A 21,447-nucleotide genomic window follows, 5' to 3' on the forward strand; every position below is an offset into this window, starting at 1 on the left:
GCATAGACAACTGTCATAAACATGTACAGTTAATTCCACTGCTGGAAATGCGTAAAACCACTGGAGGTCAGACGCTGCCCGCACTGGTCCAGCTGGACTGATGAATAAACTGTATTTATGCTATTCTTATTGTATCTCTTTGAAAGAACAGCAAACATGTCAGGAGTGAATTATGTCAAATGTAAGACACAATGAGTTTTCTATTTTTATTTACAGCATATTAGATATACAAAACCATTAAAATATACATACACGTATCATCTAAAACAGGTGAATAGCTCAGTTCTATTTTACAAGTCATTTATTCCCACTCTGTATTACTGTTACTCATAAACATATAATCTCATGTGTTCGGTTCTTAGAAGTAAGCAGTTGTCTTTGGTCGTTGGCTCACAATTCAAAAGCTTAATTGAGCAAGTGATGTGTCATGAATGCATAAAGCAATACAATTCTTTTATTTTTCTTTAATCTGAAAAGGCTGTTCAAGATCGAGAAAACCAATAAAGTCGTAAGTACTGTACTTCTATACTGCAAAGCGTGTCATTGCTAAAATACATTAGTGTTTTACCTAAAAAAAAATTTATACATCATTTACAAAATATTCATCAGGATGGTGGCCTCACTACCTTGTTAGTAGTGCTATTGTTTCCAAAATACCATGATGACTTTTTTTTTTTCAAACTTTGGATTATGTCTGTCATTTCAGCTGTATTTGTGAAAATACCCTATGTTAAAACTAGATACACGCTGCATGCCATATTCAGTATATTTGCTCAGCTACTGCATTTGCGTCTCATCACCACACTATCGGCAAAGGCTCTAATGAACAGCCTTTAGCAATATTCACATAAGTGAATACCATTACATGGAAATACAAAGAACGCCTCACCTCCCTACCCTATTCCACCCCTCACCCCCCACCCCCATCATAATGAAACTTATAAATCTAAAGAAGAGTAAAGAGTTATTGCAAATATCCTGTTATCAAAAGTAAAGCAAGCAGCAGAATCAGTCCCAATGCTCATCTGAGGATGCAGTTTGAAGCTCTGTATTATTTGCTTCCGCCACATGTTTAAAGCTCCCATCCAAAGTCCGCAGTCTTAACTATGTTCTGTCCAGGATCACTTTTATCAGGTGTGTGGTCCATTCCAGTACCATTATACATTAAACAGATCACTACAGTCAACTCTTAAGCTGGACAGTGGCTAAAAGAAGACACTGTGGGTGGAATCTAGCTATTCACCATGTATCCACGAGCTTGAAGGCAAACTGGCTTGTCTTAAGGACGAAGGAATCTCAGGACTTTGGAACGCAAGAAGCGAATGAAGGATTTCGGGAACATTTCTCGAGATTCTTGCGCTGTATAGTTGAAGAAGTTCTGTGGGTGAGCCAGTACGTCGAACAAGGCCTTCATGAGCTTCTTGTCCTGGGGACAAAATGTAATGTTTCATGAGAACTGGATTTTTTTCTTATTATTCACTCGTTGCCAGTTTTCTTGACCGATAATCTTAAAAATGACAACGCACACAGTTGATTGTAGAAGATCATATTTCTGACGATTCAGCCGCATAAATATCAAGAAGAATCATTGATAAATTGTAATTTTCCTATCCTGACTAAGCCGGAATACGAATATACTTCAGTGTTGCAGCAAACAAACCCTGTACTTCTACAGTCCTCCAAAAGAGGGCATTACATACTAATCCTATACAAGAGGAGTGTCCGCTCTTTGTGGGGGGCATCGTAGTAAAACACAACAATCTGGCTTTTCTCTGTTCATTATTTTTTGCGGCTGCAGAGAGACATAAGACGCGCATGCTCTATGTCAAAGTGACATGCATGTCATTTGAGGTAATGTACAAGCAATAAATACATCACGCACTCTTACCTAGTAGCCGCTATAAAATGCATACCTTTAGAATTTCCTGATGATTCTCTGAGGCGTATAATCTTCCATCTCGTACTATATCCTCTATCAATTCTTGATAGTCCTCTGAAATAAATGGAAGTTCATGAAAACTTTCTGAGTGCGGAACCTTGAACCAGTCCAAACATAGACTCTTGGACACATCACATATAGGGACAAAACATTTTGTCTAACCATACTCTGATCTTACCATCATAGGTGACATATGGGACCTGGAAGCCTTTGCCACTGTTACCTTCATTGGACCTGAACTGTATCCATAGCCTCTTTGAGCGGGAAGTGAAGGCGATGGGACGTTCATACGTCTGACAAGTCTCATAGGTTGTCACCGAGTTAGAGAGAGCTGTGAAATCCAAAACATACAGTAGTGTGTTAGACTTCAAGCAATGTATGGTTAAATTTTTGTTACATAATTTGCACATTTTAGTGTCTGTCTGGTGAATAATTCAAACTGACACATAAATAAACCCACAGATATTCGACAAGAAAAAGCTCGTCTGTCCTTTAAGTCCTGCAAGCTACACTGCACAGCGACACAATAACTGTCAGACATAGTTAGTGAAACACATCACTGCTTTATGGTTCAATACCAGTGTGAATATATTGGCAGTCGCTGGTTTGTGGAAAGAAGGTTGCCTGGTGGAAAATTTGAACATGTTGGCCACCCCTACAGCTTTCACATAACGATGTTCCTTGTTGTGACTACGATAAAATGGCTCAGACATTTTAAAACAGTCCTATCACGCGCCTGTTTGTTTGCCCACTGGAATTAATTTCGAGACTCACAGCTTTTTCTCATCACTAAGTAGTCCCCACATTCATCCTCAATTGGCAAGAAGATTTCTGGGACAACAATAAGGATCCTGCGTTTTGGTGGTGGGTTGATAGTCCAAGTGCACTCGACGTTGGCAGGGTAATTTCCTGGGTAGTTGGGGGACTCGATGTAGCCAGTAAATTCCCCCAGCTCTCCACCGCACTGACGGTCTGTGAAGGAACACTGCTGTGTCAAATAGGCCTTTTGTTCCTGGTGTGCAAGTATTACTTACACGATTCAAAATTCAGGGCTCGAAAACGAATACATGGAAATTAATCACGGTACACAAACAGTCATACTTTTGCACTGCATAATGTTGGTTGAGCCGTCAAAGTCTGTGGTGGTGTTTCCAGGGCATGAAATACAGTAATTCTGACCAAATTCCCCCTGGTAGGTGCCCATGGGGCAACGGATGCAGCGGTGTGTGGTGGTGTTGTAGTAATGTCCTGGAGAACACTGAACTGCAGGCCACAGGGAAGGAGACATAGAACATTTAATTAAGATAAGATCACACTTTATTAATCCCCATAAGGGAAATTCAAATGTTTTTAAAAATGATCATATTTAATTATCTGTTATTGCATAATGTCACATGTATCTTATTTTTTTTCCCATAAAGGGAATTCATTTGTGCAGAATGCTAACAGAAAAGTTAACATCTTTTATAGCTGTTTGTCATATTTTGTTTGATTGTAAATGCCCACTATATAGATTTATAAGTTGATAATCAATAGATATATGGTTTTATAGTGCGGTTTAGGTTAAAAAAAAACTTTTCTTGCTGTTTTGTGTTCCTCTGTATTAGAAAGGATAAAAAAATGTCTGAGAGTAAATTAATTTTCGAAATTAGTAGGATACAAAACAATTAATAATGGTAGTTTTAAATTGCCAATAATTTCTGGCCATTACTTTGTCAATCCAACTAATCCATTTTTTTTTTCCACAGTAAAGGGAGCATTTATAAAATTTCAGACCCAAATAGGGTCTGAAATTTATTTTTTTTCCTAAAATGGAAAGTCTTATTTTACATGTAACTTGCAATATGTTTCCCCTTCACTTGAAGGTCGGTGTCTTTGTCTTAAAACCTATGGGTTCAAGCTGTCGGACTCTTAATTTGTACAAACTCCACGACAGCTGTGGGGGGCAGCAGAGTTCCTGTCAATTCAAGAAAGACGGGACAAGCTGCCACACTATTCAATCGCCAATTCAAAAGACTAAAATCTACTTAGCCAAAATTGAAAACATTTAGTTTATTAGCCAAAGACCCATCCTTTCAAAGGGATGACAGATGCCAGTGACATCAAGCAGATATTTGAGTTCATATTCATTTAATTACTTTGACCTGAACCTTTTGGATTCACTTCTTTGTTGTTCTCTTGGTTTTAGAAACCACTGTTTATGGTTGCGTAATTTGTTTGGCAGGAAATTTTTCCCTCAGACATCCTTTTTATCTATGTATTTAAAATACAACAACAAAAATAGTGAGTGAAATGGAGTTATTTTATGAAATATAAACATTAAGACTGATGACCCCCACACCTTTGGTCTCACACTCTTGAAATGTCACAGCACCACTGCGCTTAGTCACCAGGTTCCCTCCACATGCAAAGCATGATGTGCGGCCCACTTCTGGCTGGTATGAACCCAGTGGACAGGGCAGGCAAGGGGTGAAGCCATCATGGGAGTGCTGACCCGGGGAGCACTGACCTGAACAAACACACAAAGCACGCGGCCGAATATTGGAAAAAACAAACCAAAAAAAAGAAAGGAAAGAAAATCAAAAGGTAGATAGTCTGACTTTTTTCTTATCTTTTTATTGAGAAGCAGAACAGCACCCACATCCGCACACTCGTACGACACCGACCAGTCTTAACTAGGCAGCCTATAGCAAAGCTTAAGCAGATGTTGGAGTGATGTTGTGATTTATCTGCAAGTGCGCCTCTGCTAACACAACGCATCTCCCGAGTGACTAATACAAACTGGGCGCCGCTCGGACTCTACTGATAAATCTTCTTGTTTAGTCTGTCAGGGGAGATGGGATCTGGGATTAAGCCACAGATAACCACATTGAAGAGGACCAAAACATGGTGGCTCCTTCAGCTTCTATTCAGAACTGAATGAAATCAAGTTCACCTTTTGAATGCACATATTTCTCCAACATCTAAGACCAAATGTCTGTGGCGTTACACAAAGTGGAACATCTGGCTGGGAGAGATCCCTATCCAGCCACCATCGCTTCCTGTCAAGTTCATGTTCACTAAAAAGATATTTACATTTTGTGTCCTTCTGTGCCTGTGGTGTTTATTTGTTCGAGATGTTTTGATTTATTGCCCTTGGTTTATTTTGGTTCAACTTTGTTTGTTCAAATCAGTTAAAATACCAAGCCAATGAATGAAAACTATCCTCGTTCTGCCTATAAGAATGAGTGTGTTCTGAGTTGTTAATAAAATCCACAGTGACTGTATTAGTTTTTTACCAAAATGTCCTCATGAATAATGACGGTGATTGAGGTGGTTGGTTTAATTGTACAAAAACCAACCAGAAACCAACAAGATCCCATCTCTATTCTTCATAAAATGCTCATGCCAATCTCTGATGGAGTTAGGAATTGTACATGTATGCTTCAGATTTACAGAAAGCTAAATAATAACTGTTTTGTCTGCAGATAGTCTTGATCAACAAAGTGGACTATGACATACCATCTGTAATGCAGCACAAACAACACTTAGAAGATTTACTCATTGCCAGTGTCCAACATACCAGAGGATTTTTTTGTGGCAACGGGACTAATGTCATATTGCGAAGGTAGGTTTTTTTTGTTCAAAAGAAGTTATGGGGAATTGGCATTGGCGATAGAGATAAAGGAAAAGTAGTCCAATATTGTTTGTAGCATCTTGATTCAAAACAGTGTTTTACCTCCACACTCTGAGATGTTTCGAGCGCCGACCACTTTAGAGACTTCTCTCCCCTCTGGCCCAGGGCAGACCTCACAAGACATTTGTCCCTCTTCATCCTGATACATTCCAGCAGGGCAGAGCACGCACTGTCCCTGATCCCCGTCATAGTAAGTGCCAGCAGCACAGCTCACTAAGACAGGTCAGGGGGAGGGAGAGGGACACGAGGAATTATCTCACAAAACCAAACTTAAACTTAGGCTTGCAATTTTTCCACAAGTGGCTTCTTTGGTTGAAAGGTGGTTGATCTGGCTTGGTGCTATAAGTAAATTTTTCCTAATAGAACAAAAACCAAGAATTAGGAAACCCAAACATGATGTCTACGCCTGTAATTTACGTCAGTTTAGCAGACAGATCAGTGTCTGGTGTGTCAGGTAGCACCTCTCTGCAAAAATATGTGACTGGAAGCCAGACAATGTAAAGTGCAGGCATGAATCAACAAATAAAGATGTCTGCCCCTTGGCTACAGCGAATCAAACAGTTCCGACCACACTGCAGGTTTTTACTATAAATACAGCACTTAAAAGTTAAAGCAAACCAGACCATAAGCTGACTCCTGGATGAACACAATATGGATCGCTCACAGTAAATTGAGAGATTGCTGCTCAGTATCCGTTTCTCATATGTGCGGTTATATTGCTATTGTCATTGATTTTCACTCCTCTTAAGTTACAGGGTAAACATAACAGAGGACAGACCCTAAATTATATTGTTATTTAATTCAAACCATAAAAAATGTATTGTGTTTTATATCCTTGATTGACTACAAAATTATTACCTGTGCTTCAGAGGTCATGTTTTCACATGTGTCTGGTTGTTTATTTTTTTGTGACTAGGATTACACAGAAAATAACTTATCCATTTCCCAGATATTATAGAGGGGTGGATCATAAGGAAAAGTCAATTTAAAACATTTGGCCGTTTAATGAAGCCAAAACAAACACATCGTTTTCTTCTTTCTAACTTTGACCTTGGGGAAAGACAGCATTCAGCAGCATTCAGCAGTGTAACTTTCCATTCTCAATACTCACAGCTACTTGTCCCTTGCTAACAAATGAAGTAAATAACCTTGGATAGATAACTTGTCAGCAATACCCAAAGCAAATACTTTTGGACAAAATCTAGTCATTGCCCACACACATTGAAATATTTAATTCCCAATTAGTGGCTATCATACATTACATAAGTGTGTATAAATTCATAATGGCTTAGGTTTTTGTTGAAATCATGTAAATAATTAAAACAAAGGATTCTGAGAGACAGCACTGATAGTCATTATAAAAATCTTCAATAAGTGGTCTTCAGACATTGAATACTATCATGCTTTTGTGATGTGGGTTTAAATTTAGAAAGAAAAAAATAACTCATAATCATTTTCACTTCTCCAAACTGTAAGACCTCAAAATATATCCATGCATGTACTTTTCATTTCATCAGTTGAACTGCTAGGCACAAAGTGTTCCCGCCCAGACCCTTTAGGTCATTCTCAATGTCTCAATGGTTATGACCTTGGGGCTTTGAATGTACAAATCAGACTCGTAAGAATATTATATTAGAATAAACGTGAGATGTGACAGATGAGGTTAGACAGGAATCTCCATGGACTATGATGTTTGCAGATGACATTGTAATCTTTAGTGAGAGCAGAAAACAGGTAGAGGAAAACTTAAAGAGGTGGAAGTATGCTCTGGAAAGGAGAGGAATGAAAGTTAGTTGCAGCAAGATAGAATATGTGTGTGTGAATGAGAGGAGCTCGGGGGGAACGGTGAGGCTACAGAGAGTGGAGATCAAGGAGCTGGGAGATCTCAGGTACTTGGGGTCAACAGTCCAGAGCAACGAAGAGTGTGAAAAAGAGGCGAAGGGACGTGTCCAAGCAGGTTGGAATGGGTGAAGAAAAGTGTCAGGGGTACTATGTGATAGAAGACTATCGCCCAGAATAAAGGAAAGGTGTTCAAGACAGTGGTGAGACCAGCGATGCTGTAAGGCCTAGATACTGTACAATGACGAAAAGACAGAAGGCAGACCTAGAGGTTGCAGAGATGAAGATGTTGAGGTTCTCTTTGGGAGTGACCAGGATGGATAGGATCAGGAATGAGTCTATCAGAGGAACAGCACATGTTAGACGTGTTGGAGAGAAGGTCAGAGAAACCAGACTGAGATGGTTGGGTCATGTACAAAGGAGGAATAAAGAATATATTGGTAGACGGATGCTGGAATTAGAACTGCCAGGCAAGAGGTCTCGAGGAAGACCAAAGAGAAGATTTATGGATGTAGTGAGAGGAGGATACAGAGAATAGGGTTAGATGGAGAAAGTTGATTCACTGTGGCGACCGCTGACGGGTAAAGCCGAAAGTAGACGACGACGAAGAAGAAGAAACGTGAGATGTGACTCAATTATGGTACATGATTTCAGCACGGAGCATACATACATTAGATTAGACTCAACTTTATTGTCAATGCACATGTACGGTTACAAGGCAACGAAATGCAGATTGCCTCTAACCAGAAGTGCTTAAGCAGTGATTAAATAACTAAGGTACAGTATGTACACAGTCATGTTTATGACGGATACATTTTAAGACAATTTTCCAGAGCCTTTCCTTGAATAGCAAATACCCAATGTTATATGTAGAATGTTGATCTGCATTCACAGTTTTAGCACAATCAATTCACAGTCTTACATACAGGACAGGACTTACATTGGTCTGGATCGTTTCTAAGGTTACACCACTCAACAACTGTGGGACGCAGAAAAATCTGGAAATGCTAGGATTGGAAACTGCTGACGCAAACCGAGCCAGAACATTAAAGAAAAACAAACAAAGAGCACTCCTTCACATCTCCAACTGTACCCCATAACTGACACAGCCAAGCACTTGATGAAACATGGCTGTGCATCAGGTAATTACTTTACCGCAAGCGACTCAGTCTCCTTTTAAAGTGAACACAGTAGCAAATCAAAGAGCGTATTTCTCTCTTATCTCAAAGAGTTCAAAGTCTTAATTAAAAGGGACCCAAGTTCCTCCCAGTCAGAGTGATGTCTGTAATTAATTTGGTAATTACCGTCTGATAGTCTTATGATCTTGACTTGAAAACAAAAGCAGCAGAATAAATCAATGGATCTCCAAGGCCTTTAGTTTCACATGTTCCTCAGTCATAACCTTTGAGCCGCCTGTATGAAGAAAACCACCATCTCTCAAAGCTCAGCACACAAAAGATTTAACATCGATCAATTATATGTAGCTCAGCAGATTGTTAGATTTTCCTTTAAAGTGTGAAAATGTAATTCTCTCAATTTTTGAAGCCCATTGTTTCTTTTGAAAGACCATGAGGAGCCATCATAGTATTGTCCCTAAACAGCTTTTATTTGACAGAGGGAAGCAGTGAGAGAAGAGACAGAGTGAAAGTGAAGAAGAAAAAAAAAACCTTGAAGCCTTTCAAATGCAAAGAACTGTTCTATAGAGTCCTCGAATTGATGGCCCCAAAGAGGTTTAAAAGACCTTTCACCTCTATTCAAGTCCTCAGTCTTTGCCGACTTGATGACATAGGAAAACACTACGGTATCACAGTGGTAAGGAGCTGAACCCAATAAAAGGGGTCAGGTTTCTGAATCCCCCCATTCTGCTTGGCCCAATCACTGCTTACGCCCATCAAGCAGAGGCCCAAACAGCTGATGCTAATTGATTCCCATGGTGTGGCTGAAGTCAATTCTCTTTATCAGTTTAGTGGCTGGGGGTCATGCAAAGTGGCCCCAGCTGGGAGGCAGGGGGACACAACACTCAAACTGCCAGCTCGAATCAACAGCACTTCCTAAACATCTTCAGCGTTAAAACAAACATGCAAACAAATTGAATAAAAAAGGTGTGACGTAAAGTGGTGCAAAGAAGTTTGCTTCACACAGCAGCTCTTTAATCATCATCCTGCTTGAAGTTGTTATATTTTTGACGCTAAAATCAGCTGGATGCTGCTTCAAGTTGTTATGCTAAAAAAATACTGACGATTATAAAACAGGTGCCAAAAAAGCTACCTACACGTTCTCTTTAAAAACATTATTTTACTAAACAGACATAAAATTGATCAGTAAAACTAAGCACATCCCTAAACCAGACTAGAAAATGCTTCTAAGAGTGAAAGGAAGTTAAAGTCCATTTCTCCAAATGCACTGGAGGCTGTGTTGTCATGGAGGGACACTCACTGTGGCACTGTGAGAACAAGTCTCAAATGGGGTTTTCAATGGAGTGGGCAAACTGAAAAGAACCATACTGCAGAGTTAAGCCAGAGCGGGAGTAGGGGGGAGGAGGGGAAAATATAGCTACTTTAAAGAGTTGGAGGTTAAGAATGCCTTTCAGCCCCCCTCCTCTTCTTCCAAATTACATGTCTGCACCCCTGCAATGGCCAATAGACTGCTTAATGTTGACCGGAAAGTGTAGCCGGGGAGTTAGGGAATCATCAAGCTTAAGACGTATGTTAGTGAGTGATTTTGGGGAAGAAAAAAGAAACAGTAAAATGGAACAACAGTAGATTCATGTCCGCTGACAACAATGAAAACAGTGAGAATAGCTAAAATGAGGGGACCAAGAATTTGGTGATAGGAGGAAGATATATGTACTGCAAAGCAGATGGGTTGGTTCATTGCTGTGACAACTTTAAACAAACGTCTGAAGTCTCTGCAGAATAGCTAAGTTGTTTTGGTTTAATCAGCCTTGTCAGTCATCAGAAGATGATGGTTCAAAAAAGTAAAAAAAAGAAAAACCTAAACACACATGAAAAGTTGTTGTCTTGAAGAACAAACTCAGTGTGAGGCCTGAAACTTGGGGCACACAGTGACAAGAGCCAAAGAAAACATATGCTAGCCTTCAGCTCATTAACACTGACAGTGTGCGGCCTTACCTAATGAACGTTTTCTCCATTGCAAATCATATGTATAACCCAGCTGAGCAGCAACAGCTACCACGAAGTCCACATTTTACATTCATATACAAGCAAGATGTTGGAAGATCTCATTTTGGAGGAACAACAACAGCCTCTCTGTTCTCCTATACGACCTCGCTCTCCCCTCCAACTGACTCATTACAGCATGACTACGAACCAAATATGGCATTGGTCTGGCCAACACCTGCTCAGAATCTAATCATTTAACAAGTTTGTCTAAATATACCTCCTATAGATGGACTTTTTTTATTTACTCAGACATGACTACGGGCCTACTGTGTACAGACACCGAAAGCCTTTTGATATAAGAAATGTTACAGCACAGGTGATTTCTGTAAATACAAAGTAAATACAAAATCCCAACTCACCACACTTTCTGCCGACCAGCACCTGTCCTGCCAAACAGTGTCCTGGCATCTCCGCTGGCTGACCCATACTCTTTGCAAGTTCGTAGTCGGACCCAGCAAAGTGGAGATGAAACTGCTCCCGGTTGATCGACTTCCTCAGAGTTCTGATAGTCTTCCTTAGCCGCTTCTCTGACCGCCGACGCACACAGTTCAGGTCACAGCTCTCTGCTAAGTACCAGATAACACAAATGTCTTTAGAGAAAAATGGTTTCTTGCATAACTTTACAGTAACTCATTGGATGCCTGAGTGCTCACATGCAGACCTACATGCACACAAACAAGTGTTCCATTAAGTCACGGGAGGAGCCTTAACCACCATTTCTACGACAGAATTAAAGTCACCTTGACTCATTACCCCAAACTTCAGCCCACCACCACAAAGCAAAGTCAAAACAGGAGATACTTTTAACAGTTTGGTTGAGTTACGTGAAAGATAGCCATGGAAGAAAGAGCTGGAGAACAAGAAGCGAAGTTTACTGGCAGGCAGGCAGAGACCAACCTGTTACCTCCTCTAGGTTCACATCCAGTTCAAACTCAGCTGTGATGGACGAGCCATCTTCGTCCCCAGCCTTCCTGCCGTGACGACTGCGTGCTCGCTGTCCAGTGGAGGTGCAGCGGAGGCTAACATAGCTGAATTGGATATTTTCAGTGGAGAAAAGCCTGCTATCTGTGGACATGAGAGACGATCATCATTCAACAAAGCCACATCACACACAGCAGACTGTGCACAATACACTCAATCACGCAGTGTCAAAGACTGTATTGCTGCAAAGTATTTCGATAAAAAGAGCCTCCCCTTTGTGATTATTATCTATCTAGATTACAGGTTCTTATGTGGTGCTCTAGAAGACTCAGTCTTGAGAAACTCCATTCAATGCTACTTTATTTGAACGACAGAAAATCTGTCTATAACGGATTTCTTTGAAAATCAGTAACCCATAACAATGACCTCGATGGATATGGAGCCTTACAGGAAATATATATTTTTGGTATCTTGGGGTAAACGTTCTGCCCTTAACACAGCCTTCTTTGTGCATACAGCCTGAGAACTATAAGAAAATAAGATGTTACTGTCACCATTCTGTTCCTGTGAAACCATCATATGCCTTGTCGCTTCCTTTGAGGGAAGCAAAACCATTCTGAAGAACCAAAATAATCCTTCAATCGGGGACTTATTTGATTGATGGCTAGGTCAGACATAACAGAAATGCTATTGCAAATTACATCCTCCCTTGTCAGTGCCAGCCAAAGTACTGTGCTGTAACATTCAAGACACTCAAAACCACATCACTTTCCCCACAGATTTCTTACACATTTGCCTTTGGTTTTTGGTTTACTTCGAAGCAGCTTTCAGGTCTGCTTTATTTTCTAACCCTTGTGGTTCGATATCCTGGCAGTTCTCTGTAAACCCAGAAAGTCTTTTAACAAGAAACATGAGGAAAGAGAATCGCAATATTTGTCTATCTGTAATCTAAATCTTCCATTGTGAGTCTTTTTTAAAATTAGACTATTGCAAGGATTTGTACCTGAGCGTGGTGAGTTCACGGTCTCCTTAAGTCGCTCCTGACTTGGTGTTAAATTGCACTTTGTAGTTCCTGACTTGAATGTTGCTGTGGTCTTAATGCGGGGAACACTGGACATTTCTGGACCTGCGGGACAGAGAAACACAGACTTATTTTCATCGGCTTAAACATCAACTGAATACATACCAAGAAGGAGTTGTTTTTGATTTACTGTTTTGTGTGGCAGAGCGTAAAGAGTGAAGCTGATGTAAATCTATCATGTTTTGTACTTGCCCAAGCAATACAACCCACTGTTGTTCTTTTGTGTGTCAGCCAAGCAGGGCAGAGGCATTCCACAGGTCACGGTATAGGAATCCTCCGTCCCTGAAAACACACAAGAGGCCATGACACACGGACCAACATGGACAAAAGTTAGGACCACAAAGTCAGAAAGAACAAACAGGCAGCATGTTGGAACATGAAGTGTTGCTCTCCAGAATGCTTCTGACCATACAACCGAGTTGACTTGCTGACCCGTTGTTTGTAGGAATCTCCAAAACAAAACAACAAAAAAAAAAACACTGGATAAGGTGATACACCTGTCCGTATTGTTGCTTATGACTTTGAAAGTTGCTGTTCACTCTAAGAAAGGTGGATATACTTTCCTGTGTCGTATTGTTCTACTTAGCCAGATCATACTGGTGTGAGCTGATGGACTTTGAAGAAATCAGCCAGACAGATGTCTGAGTAATATAGATGAAGGCTTATTGGATGCTTTATGGGCCAAATAGTTGTATTAAAAATACATAAATGAATCTTTCCAAAAATTGTGGCCTTTATAAGTGTCATTATCCCACCACACGTCCTTATAAAAAGTTTCATGAAGAAAAATTCATACAGAAATGATTCCCTCATGGGACCACAGACAACTAAGTCCGTTGGTTATCTTAGGTAACTGGCCAATGATTTCTAATAAATTCTTAGCGCTTTAAGACTCATTGAGTCCTATTATAAATTTGACAAAGCAGACATCTCTAAGGCTAATGTCTCTCAAATAAAGAAACTGAGAAGTGAAAGAGGCAAGTATGTTTAATTTTTGAGGGAGACCGTTCCTGTTAAAAAAAGAGACTTACAGTGTTTCAAAAATCATAGACGCAGAGATGGTGGTTAAATTTGGTGGTTAGCTCAACACTTTTTGCAGATCCCCCTCTGTACAAGCCCTCCAGCAGCTGCCGCCTCCTCACTTCAGCCCTGCCGATAATCTTTACAGCATGTTAAAATTTAGTGTGTTCAACAGACAAAATGGAAATTGCACTTGGATTATGACTGGAGATGATTTTTTTTTTTTGCTTTGGCTAGCTTACAACCGCAGCGACATAATAATAGAGAAACGATGACGCCTGTTTAAGTGCTGGAAGGCTTTCAATGTGAAACAGATGAAGGAAGTGTTGAGTAATCCACAAAGGTTAACCATCAAGGGCTGAACTGGTTCATATTTGACTTTAGTCTAATCAAGGCTTGGACAAATTTCTGCACTTCTAACATGCATGTTTATGTTTGAGACTGCATGCATCACAATTCCAGCACAGTGCAGCACATGAGAAAAGAAGACAGTAATGAAGGAATTAAAAAAATAAGTTAATTAAAATCACATTTTTCATACCATAGAATTTTGTTCATATCGCATGACCATTATATGCAGGAAAATATTCAAAGGTTAAAATGAATTTAGTTTGATATAACAGGACTGCCATATGAAAAATACGTTAAGGTTAGAATAGTGCACATTATATAAGAATATAGTTAGTTCAACTCACCACTGCTGATATGAACTTGGGACTGGCATGTCAGGAAGCAGTGATCCCCTCCCTCCTGCTTACTACAGTTCAGTGTGGGTTTGGAGGGGGGTTTTGCAGGTGGTAAGCCCTCGGTTTCTAAATAGATACCAAAGTAAAACTCCGCAGTAAAAAAAAAAAGCTATTGACTTGGACACGGAGAGGGAACACGCACGCACGCACACACGCACACATGCACACACGCACACACGCGCATACACACACAGGTGTCCAACCAAATGAACCACAAAAATATCCCGGCATCATAATAGCAATACCAACAGGTTACTTAGGAACAAGGAAACCAAGTGATAGAAAATCAGAAGAGAGAAGAGAACAGAATTCAAAGTATCTCCTGTTTTTGTCCCCAAAGTTTTCATCAAAATGTGCAATGCTGTGTTGTTGTTGTTTTTTTCACACAATATTCACAGAGACAGCCTCATATGTGGTAGAGGCATTGGCTTACCAACACAGTCCTTTTTGTTCCAGTGTAGCTTATAGCCAGGAAGGCAAAAGCATTCAAATCCACCCATGGTGTTCTCACAACCCTGCTCACAACCACCATTGTTCACACTGCATTCATTTATATCTGAGAGACGAGAGGAAACTTTATATGAGAGTTCCATTTGTTCAGCCACTAGTCATTGAGTTTTAATAAATTATGTGACAATGTCTGACGGACATGACATTTGAGTACTTGTGTGTTTCTCTCAAGTTGTAAGTGAACATACACATTAGCGCCCTCAGCCAACTCACCTCCACAGTGGGCCAGTCCATACATGGTGTAGCCTTTGTTGCAAAGACACTGAAAACCACCAGGGGAGTTCACACACGTGTGATCACATGTTCGCTCAAAAAAACACTCATCTATATCTGTAATCAGAATCAGGCAGATTACATAATAGCAGGGCAGTCAGGTGCGACGTTCACCAGGAGGGATTTCCCACCCACAAACACACATATTTGCATCTGATCCCAACTCTTCCAACTAAATGGAACAACATACATTGTGAAATATTGTAAGGCCTTTGATAACAAAAACATTCAAGAAGAAGGTGGCATTTAAGAATATCTAAATGTAAGTGATTCAAGACAGCCCAAAGAGGACAGTGTCTTTACCAAATCAAGAATCAAGGACCAAACTAAGTGAGTGCTGTCACTAATAATGAATTAACACAACCATTGCAGGTTTTAATATTTTTAGTGTTTTAAAATTGGAGAACAAAGGTATTTTTAATTTAAGAAAAAGTCTCTTTGGAGTTTTAAGGACTATGAATGCCCCGAATATCCTTCAGACTCAAAGGAGGATGTATTACAAGAAGAAAGCAAATAGCATCCAAGGACACTGAGGTAAACAACTGATAATGCGTCCCAAATAACATCTGCTGGGAATCTACTGATGACAGGTGATTACCTCAGCTCAAGAGCAAGATTTTCTGGACAAGCATAAGAAAAAATTACATCACATTCTCTCTTCCAGTAATTCTATCATGACGTTCTTCCATGCCTTGAGCTTATTGTACATTGAGTTTGAAGAATGCAATTGGATGCTTTCTACCTTGACAAGAGCGTTCATCTGTCAGTAGCTTGAAGCCCTTTCTGCAGTTGCATTCAAAGCTGCCAATAGTGTTTCTGCAGAAGTGATCGCAGCCCCCATTGTGAAGCTCGCACTCATCAATATCTACAGAAGAGAGAGAATATGATAACTTTGGTGAGACGGTCAAGAGGAGAGATGATTGGTTATACTGTGATTTGCACGTTTTTCTCTGTGGAGGTTTTTGCTGAATGGGCAGTCTGACCTTTGCATGTCTTTCCATCTGGCTGCAGGGTAAAGCCAACAGGGCAGCTGCAGCGCACACCTGTAGATGTGTCTTTACAAGTGCAGTCACATCCCCCATTGTTCACAGCACAGGTCTCTAAAATTACAGAATGAAGCATCATAAAAGATCTTCCACCATCAAATGGTACAGATATGATCTTCCAAGTACCCAATACGGTAATAGCAAAGGTCAAGAAAAAACACTGCAAAGGCCTTAAATAAAGTGGCCACAAAAAGCAACAACATTTTCTACACCAATTTTTTCTGTCCATATGACATAGCGGGTTTAAGGAGGATTTTTTTAATTTTGTATTTCTTTATATATACATGTTTATTTCTTCAATAAACGCATGGTTGCTGTGGTGCGATCTCTTTTGAAACAGAAATCACACAACTGGTAAATACTAACTATACAAGAAAAGATTCACACGCTGCCCTTCCCAAATGGGAGGAAAACGTGAAATGTACCACACTGTCACAAATGCATATGCTCCAGGGTGGAAGCTGTGGGCGAGAGAGCGAGCGGATAGTCATTTCACAGTTTGCTCAAAAGACTGTGGAATGCCCTGGTTTACTAGACATTTCTGCTCTCCCCTGTTAAACACCCCAGTGGTTCCAGGTAGCTAAACATGCTGTCATATATAGGACAGTTATGTTTTTAGCCTTATTTGGTTTGAGTCACTCAGGTGCAAAAATAGAATCCTGATTTTAGAGAAATATTTACCCATTAAAAGTCTCCGTTTAACCCGTTTGTCCACCTCGGTGAATGATGTTGCATTATGGTCTGAGGACTCTGTGGTGGATTCATCTCGCTCTGTGACACAGACAAAAGGAACGGTTTCAGAAATTCATCGGTTTTACAAAAGTTGTTCAAACTGTACTTTCAGATTCAAAGTCATCTGCTGAGCGCTCATGGTGGTCACCTTTCAGCAACCAAGTGCATGTTAACACTTGTGATATTCAGCTTGTGGTGGCTTGGCTTTTGACAGATAATACAGCACAGCAAGAAAGTGGATCTAGAGACAAGCTTGCAGTGATATCCCTGGACATACACACACACGCATACACCCAGCGGAATCAAATATACTCAAAGCATCTGGGAGGAAAGATACAACCTGATCTAGCTGATCCTTATCCTGCAGAACCAAAACTGACATTGAAAGATGTTCACGGTTACTTTGTGTTTATTCATACATCAAGATATCTTCTGCTTTCCTAAAGAAACAAAGTTTGAAACCAGTCTGGCCCTGGCTTTAACTCTCCATTTGTTGTGGTTTAGTCTCTCTTATTTTTCATGAGAAATATGACGTGATACTCTTTTATCCTATTTTAATAACCAGTTTTGCCCCTCTGTATCCTATTAAGTAGCTTTGAAAAGGGAAGAGCTAAAACTGTCTGAGAGGTGCATGTATTTCTGCAGCCTCTTGGCCCAACTGGTCCAACTACCAGCAATGTGACAAATACAAAATTACTTTTTTTGCTTCTTTGCTATAGGATTGTTGGGTTTTAGATGACAAACTTTTAGGGTACTTGTGAAAAAAATAGGTTATTAAGCAAGAGCAAAATTTTTTCTTCTAAAACTGAGATCTGAGTGGTTTTTGTTTTGCTTTGTATTTTTTTTTTTTGTTTTTGTTTTTTTGTCTCTTGATATATTTATAAAAATGTATAGAACTTAATATTCAGTAGTCATAAAAATCTGAGCACTGTTCTGCAACTTTGTTGAAAAATCCTGGTGGAAGAAGGAATTAGTCAACCGATTTAGTGTAAACATGACAGCCCTGCCCCCTTCACTATAATGTTCAGTTTGTGCCCTGTGACGATATGCGATCTGTGGCTTAGAACAGAATGTGGTAGTGTACAGGGGCATAAAGATGAAGTCATCCATTTTAGTGACTTTTATGATGAAGGAGTCGTATTGATGTAGAGTTATAATTGTAAGGCCATTGTGAGGGAGAAGAGTAAAAAGTTACATTTGAAAAATGTTTACATGCCTGTATGCATATGGAGAATGTGGAGCAAAGTCATTTTGCTTACCTACACATGACCTCCTGTCAGGCTGCAGGGCATACCTGACGTGACACTTGCATATGGGCCCGTTCTCTGTGTCCTCACAAGTGTGCTGGCAGCCCCCGTTGCCATGGTTACACGTTACTGCCAGGTCAACAACAACATAGAACTATGAGCAAGACATTCAAATCGTCAGTGTACCAAATGAAGCCAAATGTGTGTGTCTGTGTGTGTGTGTGTGTGTGTGTGCGTGCGTGTGTGCATGTGTGCATGTTTGTGCGTGTGTGTGTGTGTGAGAATATCAGTGTGCACCGTTCAGCACATACAGATGCAGCCTCTCTGGTTCTTTGCCAGCTCGAACCCTGGACGACACTCACAGGCTACGCCCCCCTTGGGTGTCTCTTTGCAGATGTGGGCGCAGCCATGCTCTTTATTCATACAGTTGAGGCCCTCTGGGATCGAGAGAGGTACACAATAAAGCTCTCCTACAGTGACTGACCGACTACATACAAAGGCAGTGACAGATTAGTCTGGCCAACTTCACACACTAATTGTTGTTACGCATTTAACACAATCCAGAAAAATCAACTACTGTGTTATTTTTAGCACCTTTGGAAAGAATATAACATCCCGCACGCGAAGCAGAAGCTGTTCTAAAGCCAATCTTTGAAAACAATGAAGCAGTCATATCTTCAATATCCTAAAATTACATTTGGAGAGGAAAAAAAAGAGATATGTAACACCATTTACATAGATGCTGTGAGCAGCTCAGTCCACTATGTTTGAAAGGGTTGTCAGGACCCGATGGAGTGGAAAGCACACAGGCACTTCAGTCGCTTCTGTCGCACAGACTACATAGACCAGAACTTTTCAGTGAAGAACTTATTTTGTTCTCTGGGACACAGACATCATTTTCTCACAGCATGTTGCTGCTGCGGATGAAAGCTGGGTGACGGAAGCCAGCTTAAACCTGTCACCTCTCATTGGGTCATCAATCTTGTCTGTAGAAGGTTGTAAAAGTTGCCGAGTACATCTCGATAGAATCACCATACATAAGCACGCACATAAATAAACAAGACTTCTATCAACAGCTGTTTAAAAGTCTCAGAGACTCGAGATGTTTAAAAACACATTTTAAATGAGCCCTCATGCGTCAGCTATGCATTTAACAAACAAGTGTTTTGTACACTCACCCACTGAGCGGTGGATGCATGTGTGCTGGTTGTCACTGAGGAAGAACCCCTCTTTACAACGGCATTCATAGCTGCCCATGGTGTTGACACATGTGTGTTGGCACCCTCCATTGTTGAACTTACATTCATCCACATCTACAGACCAGCAAAGTAACAGTGTTTATAGTTTGAAGAGAAGTACCTATTCTCTTCAGATATCAGAATGAAATGAGGTTGTTTTCCTGTTTTGTGCAAATGTAAATAAAGATTTTTCTCATCACACTTCCAATATAAATATTTATCAGTCTTTTTGAGTCATACCACGAGCAAAACCACCACTGTTTGTATTAGGCTACATTTTGAAGAGTTTACAAGTTAGGACACAAACACAGGACTGTGAGTGAGTGCAAGAAACTTTATGTGGAGCCAACACAAATGTGAGCTCTGTCGTTACGTCTTATGGAGCTGTCTGTCAAGAATTAAAGTTCAACACCAGCATAAAATGATCTTACCTAAACAGTTATGCCCATCATGTGCCAAATGGAAGCCATCGTAGCATGTGCAGCGATAATTCCCTGGTATATTGTTGCATTCATGTACACAACCACCATTGTAGTCCAAGTCACATTCGTCAATGTCTGAAAGGCAAACACGGTACACATCAATGTAAACCTCCAGAAAGAAGCAAAAAAAAAAAAAATTACAATTACAAACCATTACTGACAATTGTGCATTTCTGTAGTTGCACAGTACTGCACTGTTGTTTTGAAATATCAGTTTGACACCTGGATGGATCGGGAAGTGTCATCATGAATGAAAGGAGACAAGCCAACGTTACCTTCGCAGTGCTTTCCATCCCCTTTAAAGCCTGCTTTACACGTGCATTTGTATGAGCCCGGAGTGGTCTGACAAATAGCATCAATGTGACAGCTATCACTTCCATCTGCACATGGATCTGTTGAAAACCACACAGGTCTTGTAGATTATGAGAACGACATTGAGTTTACATGCGGTTGTGGGATCGTCACGTTTCAGTATCGTGTTACAAAGACAGAAACGTCAAACAATATGGAAAAAAAATACTGAAAACTTTCCTGGAAGTTGATCAGGCACACAAAATAAAAGTTGCACTGCAGTCTTACGCGGGAATGGAGATTGTGTGAATCAACAGACGTTTTTATCATCAAGGACACGCGAAAAGTACAAAATCGGCAAAGTGGAAACAAGAGCGCACTCCTGAAAGCGTGCGTAAAGTACCAGTCTGCTTCTCTCTCTCTCTCTCTCTCTTACACACACACACAAACACATACACACACGCATACACGCACGCACATACACACGCACACTATTGTCCTACCTCGAATCTCTGGAAGCGCTACGCTTTGGCGACTATTTAACAAGAGCAAAAACAAACAAAAGTCCCTTGTAGCCCAAATAGCTCCCATGGTGATACGATCCAGGTTTAGAGGTCTCCTCAAAAGGACGCGTACGCACTGAAGTCGCGACCGAGCGTCCGCCTCATTTTCATTCTAGCCTGTCAATCTGCCTCACAAGGGGCTTTTGAAAAGAGAAAAGGAGTGAGTGATAGTGAATGTGTGTGTCTCGGGGTGAGTGTGTGTATGTGTTTGAGAGCAAGAATGAGAGCGTGCGTGTGTGCGCGTACACTTTGAGAGAGAGAGAGAGGGAGAGCGAAAGAGAGAGGGGGAGAGAGAGAGAGAGAGAGAGAGAGAGCGAGAGAGAAGACGCCATGGCTGCAAAGCTGCATTAGGACACGAAAGCAGCCAACGAAGGACCGGAAATAGCATGACCTCTGTAAAACAGAGTGACGTTTACACTGGGAACATTATTTTATTCTGAAGGCCGGAAACCTGATTTCCGTTTTCTGTTCCAGTACACTTGATCTAAATGAAGTCCGATGAACGTTTGGCGTGTGCTCCAGTGTCATGTCGAATGTATTAAACGTACCGCAAACGTATGAAACAACCAAAACAAACTCAAACGAGGGATTCAAGCCAGTGATATTCCATTAGGTTACTGAGATCAAAGGCTATCCAGCTCACTATGAACCAGAAACGCTA

At 40.6% G+C, this 21,447-nt stretch overlaps 1 protein-coding gene across 5 annotated transcripts; it reads right to left on the reverse strand.

Annotated features, from left to right (window-relative positions):
• Window positions 1–192: 192 nt before the first annotated feature.
• Window positions 193–20,951, reverse strand: scube2 (signal peptide, CUB domain, EGF-like 2). 5 transcript variants are annotated; one of them, XM_086175149.1, is made up of 23 exons: window positions 20,727–20,951; window positions 20,208–20,324; window positions 19,882–20,007; window positions 19,391–19,525; window positions 18,524–18,649; window positions 18,225–18,341; window positions 16,915–17,004; window positions 16,171–16,287; window positions 15,930–16,052; window positions 15,128–15,238; window positions 14,838–14,960; window positions 14,354–14,470; window positions 12,831–12,920; window positions 12,561–12,683; window positions 11,534–11,701; window positions 10,996–11,202; window positions 5,658–5,828; window positions 4,281–4,448; window positions 3,041–3,202; window positions 2,714–2,911; window positions 2,118–2,270; window positions 1,914–1,993; window positions 193–1,426 (listed from the first exon to the last, which is right to left on the reverse strand). In XM_086175149.1, exons 1-23 carry the CDS (start codon window positions 20,812–20,814, stop codon window positions 1,280–1,282), a joined length of 3,057 nt encoding a protein of 1,018 aa, XP_086031275.1. In that variant the 5' UTR covers window positions 20,815–20,951; the 3' UTR covers window positions 193–1,279. The 5 variants fall into 5 exon arrangements, with proteins under 5 accessions (XP_086031275.1, XP_086031276.1, XP_086031274.1 ...); XM_086175150.1 differs by having other exon boundaries at window positions 12,849–12,920; window positions 15,128–15,244; XM_086175148.1 differs by having other exon boundaries at window positions 10,996–11,199; window positions 15,128–15,244.
• Between the last annotated feature and the right edge of the window lie 496 nt (window positions 20,952–21,447).

Source organism: Fistularia commersonii, chromosome 27 (assembly GCF_037954325.1).
Source record: "Fistularia commersonii isolate RoL2024-O1a breed Wild chromosome 27, RoL_Fcom_v1.0, whole genome shotgun sequence".
NCBI classification, from domain to species: domain Eukaryota; kingdom Metazoa; phylum Chordata; class Actinopteri; order Syngnathiformes; family Fistulariidae; genus Fistularia; species Fistularia commersonii.

Bases quoted from the DNA above. Each gene is read 5' to 3' on its own strand.
- scube2 (XM_086175147.1), bottom strand. From the start codon at position 20,814: ATGGGAGCTATTTGGGCTACAAGGGACTTTTGTTTGTTTTTGCTCTTG. The intron at 14,471-14,837 runs GTAAGCCAATGC...GTATCTATTTAG, and splicing joins GAACAAAAAGGACTGTGTTG to AAACCGAGGGCTTACCACCT. The intron at 3,203-4,280 runs GTGTGGGGGTCA...TGTGGCCTGCAG, and splicing joins TCAAGAGTGTGAGACCAAAG to TTCAGTGTTCTCCAGGACAT.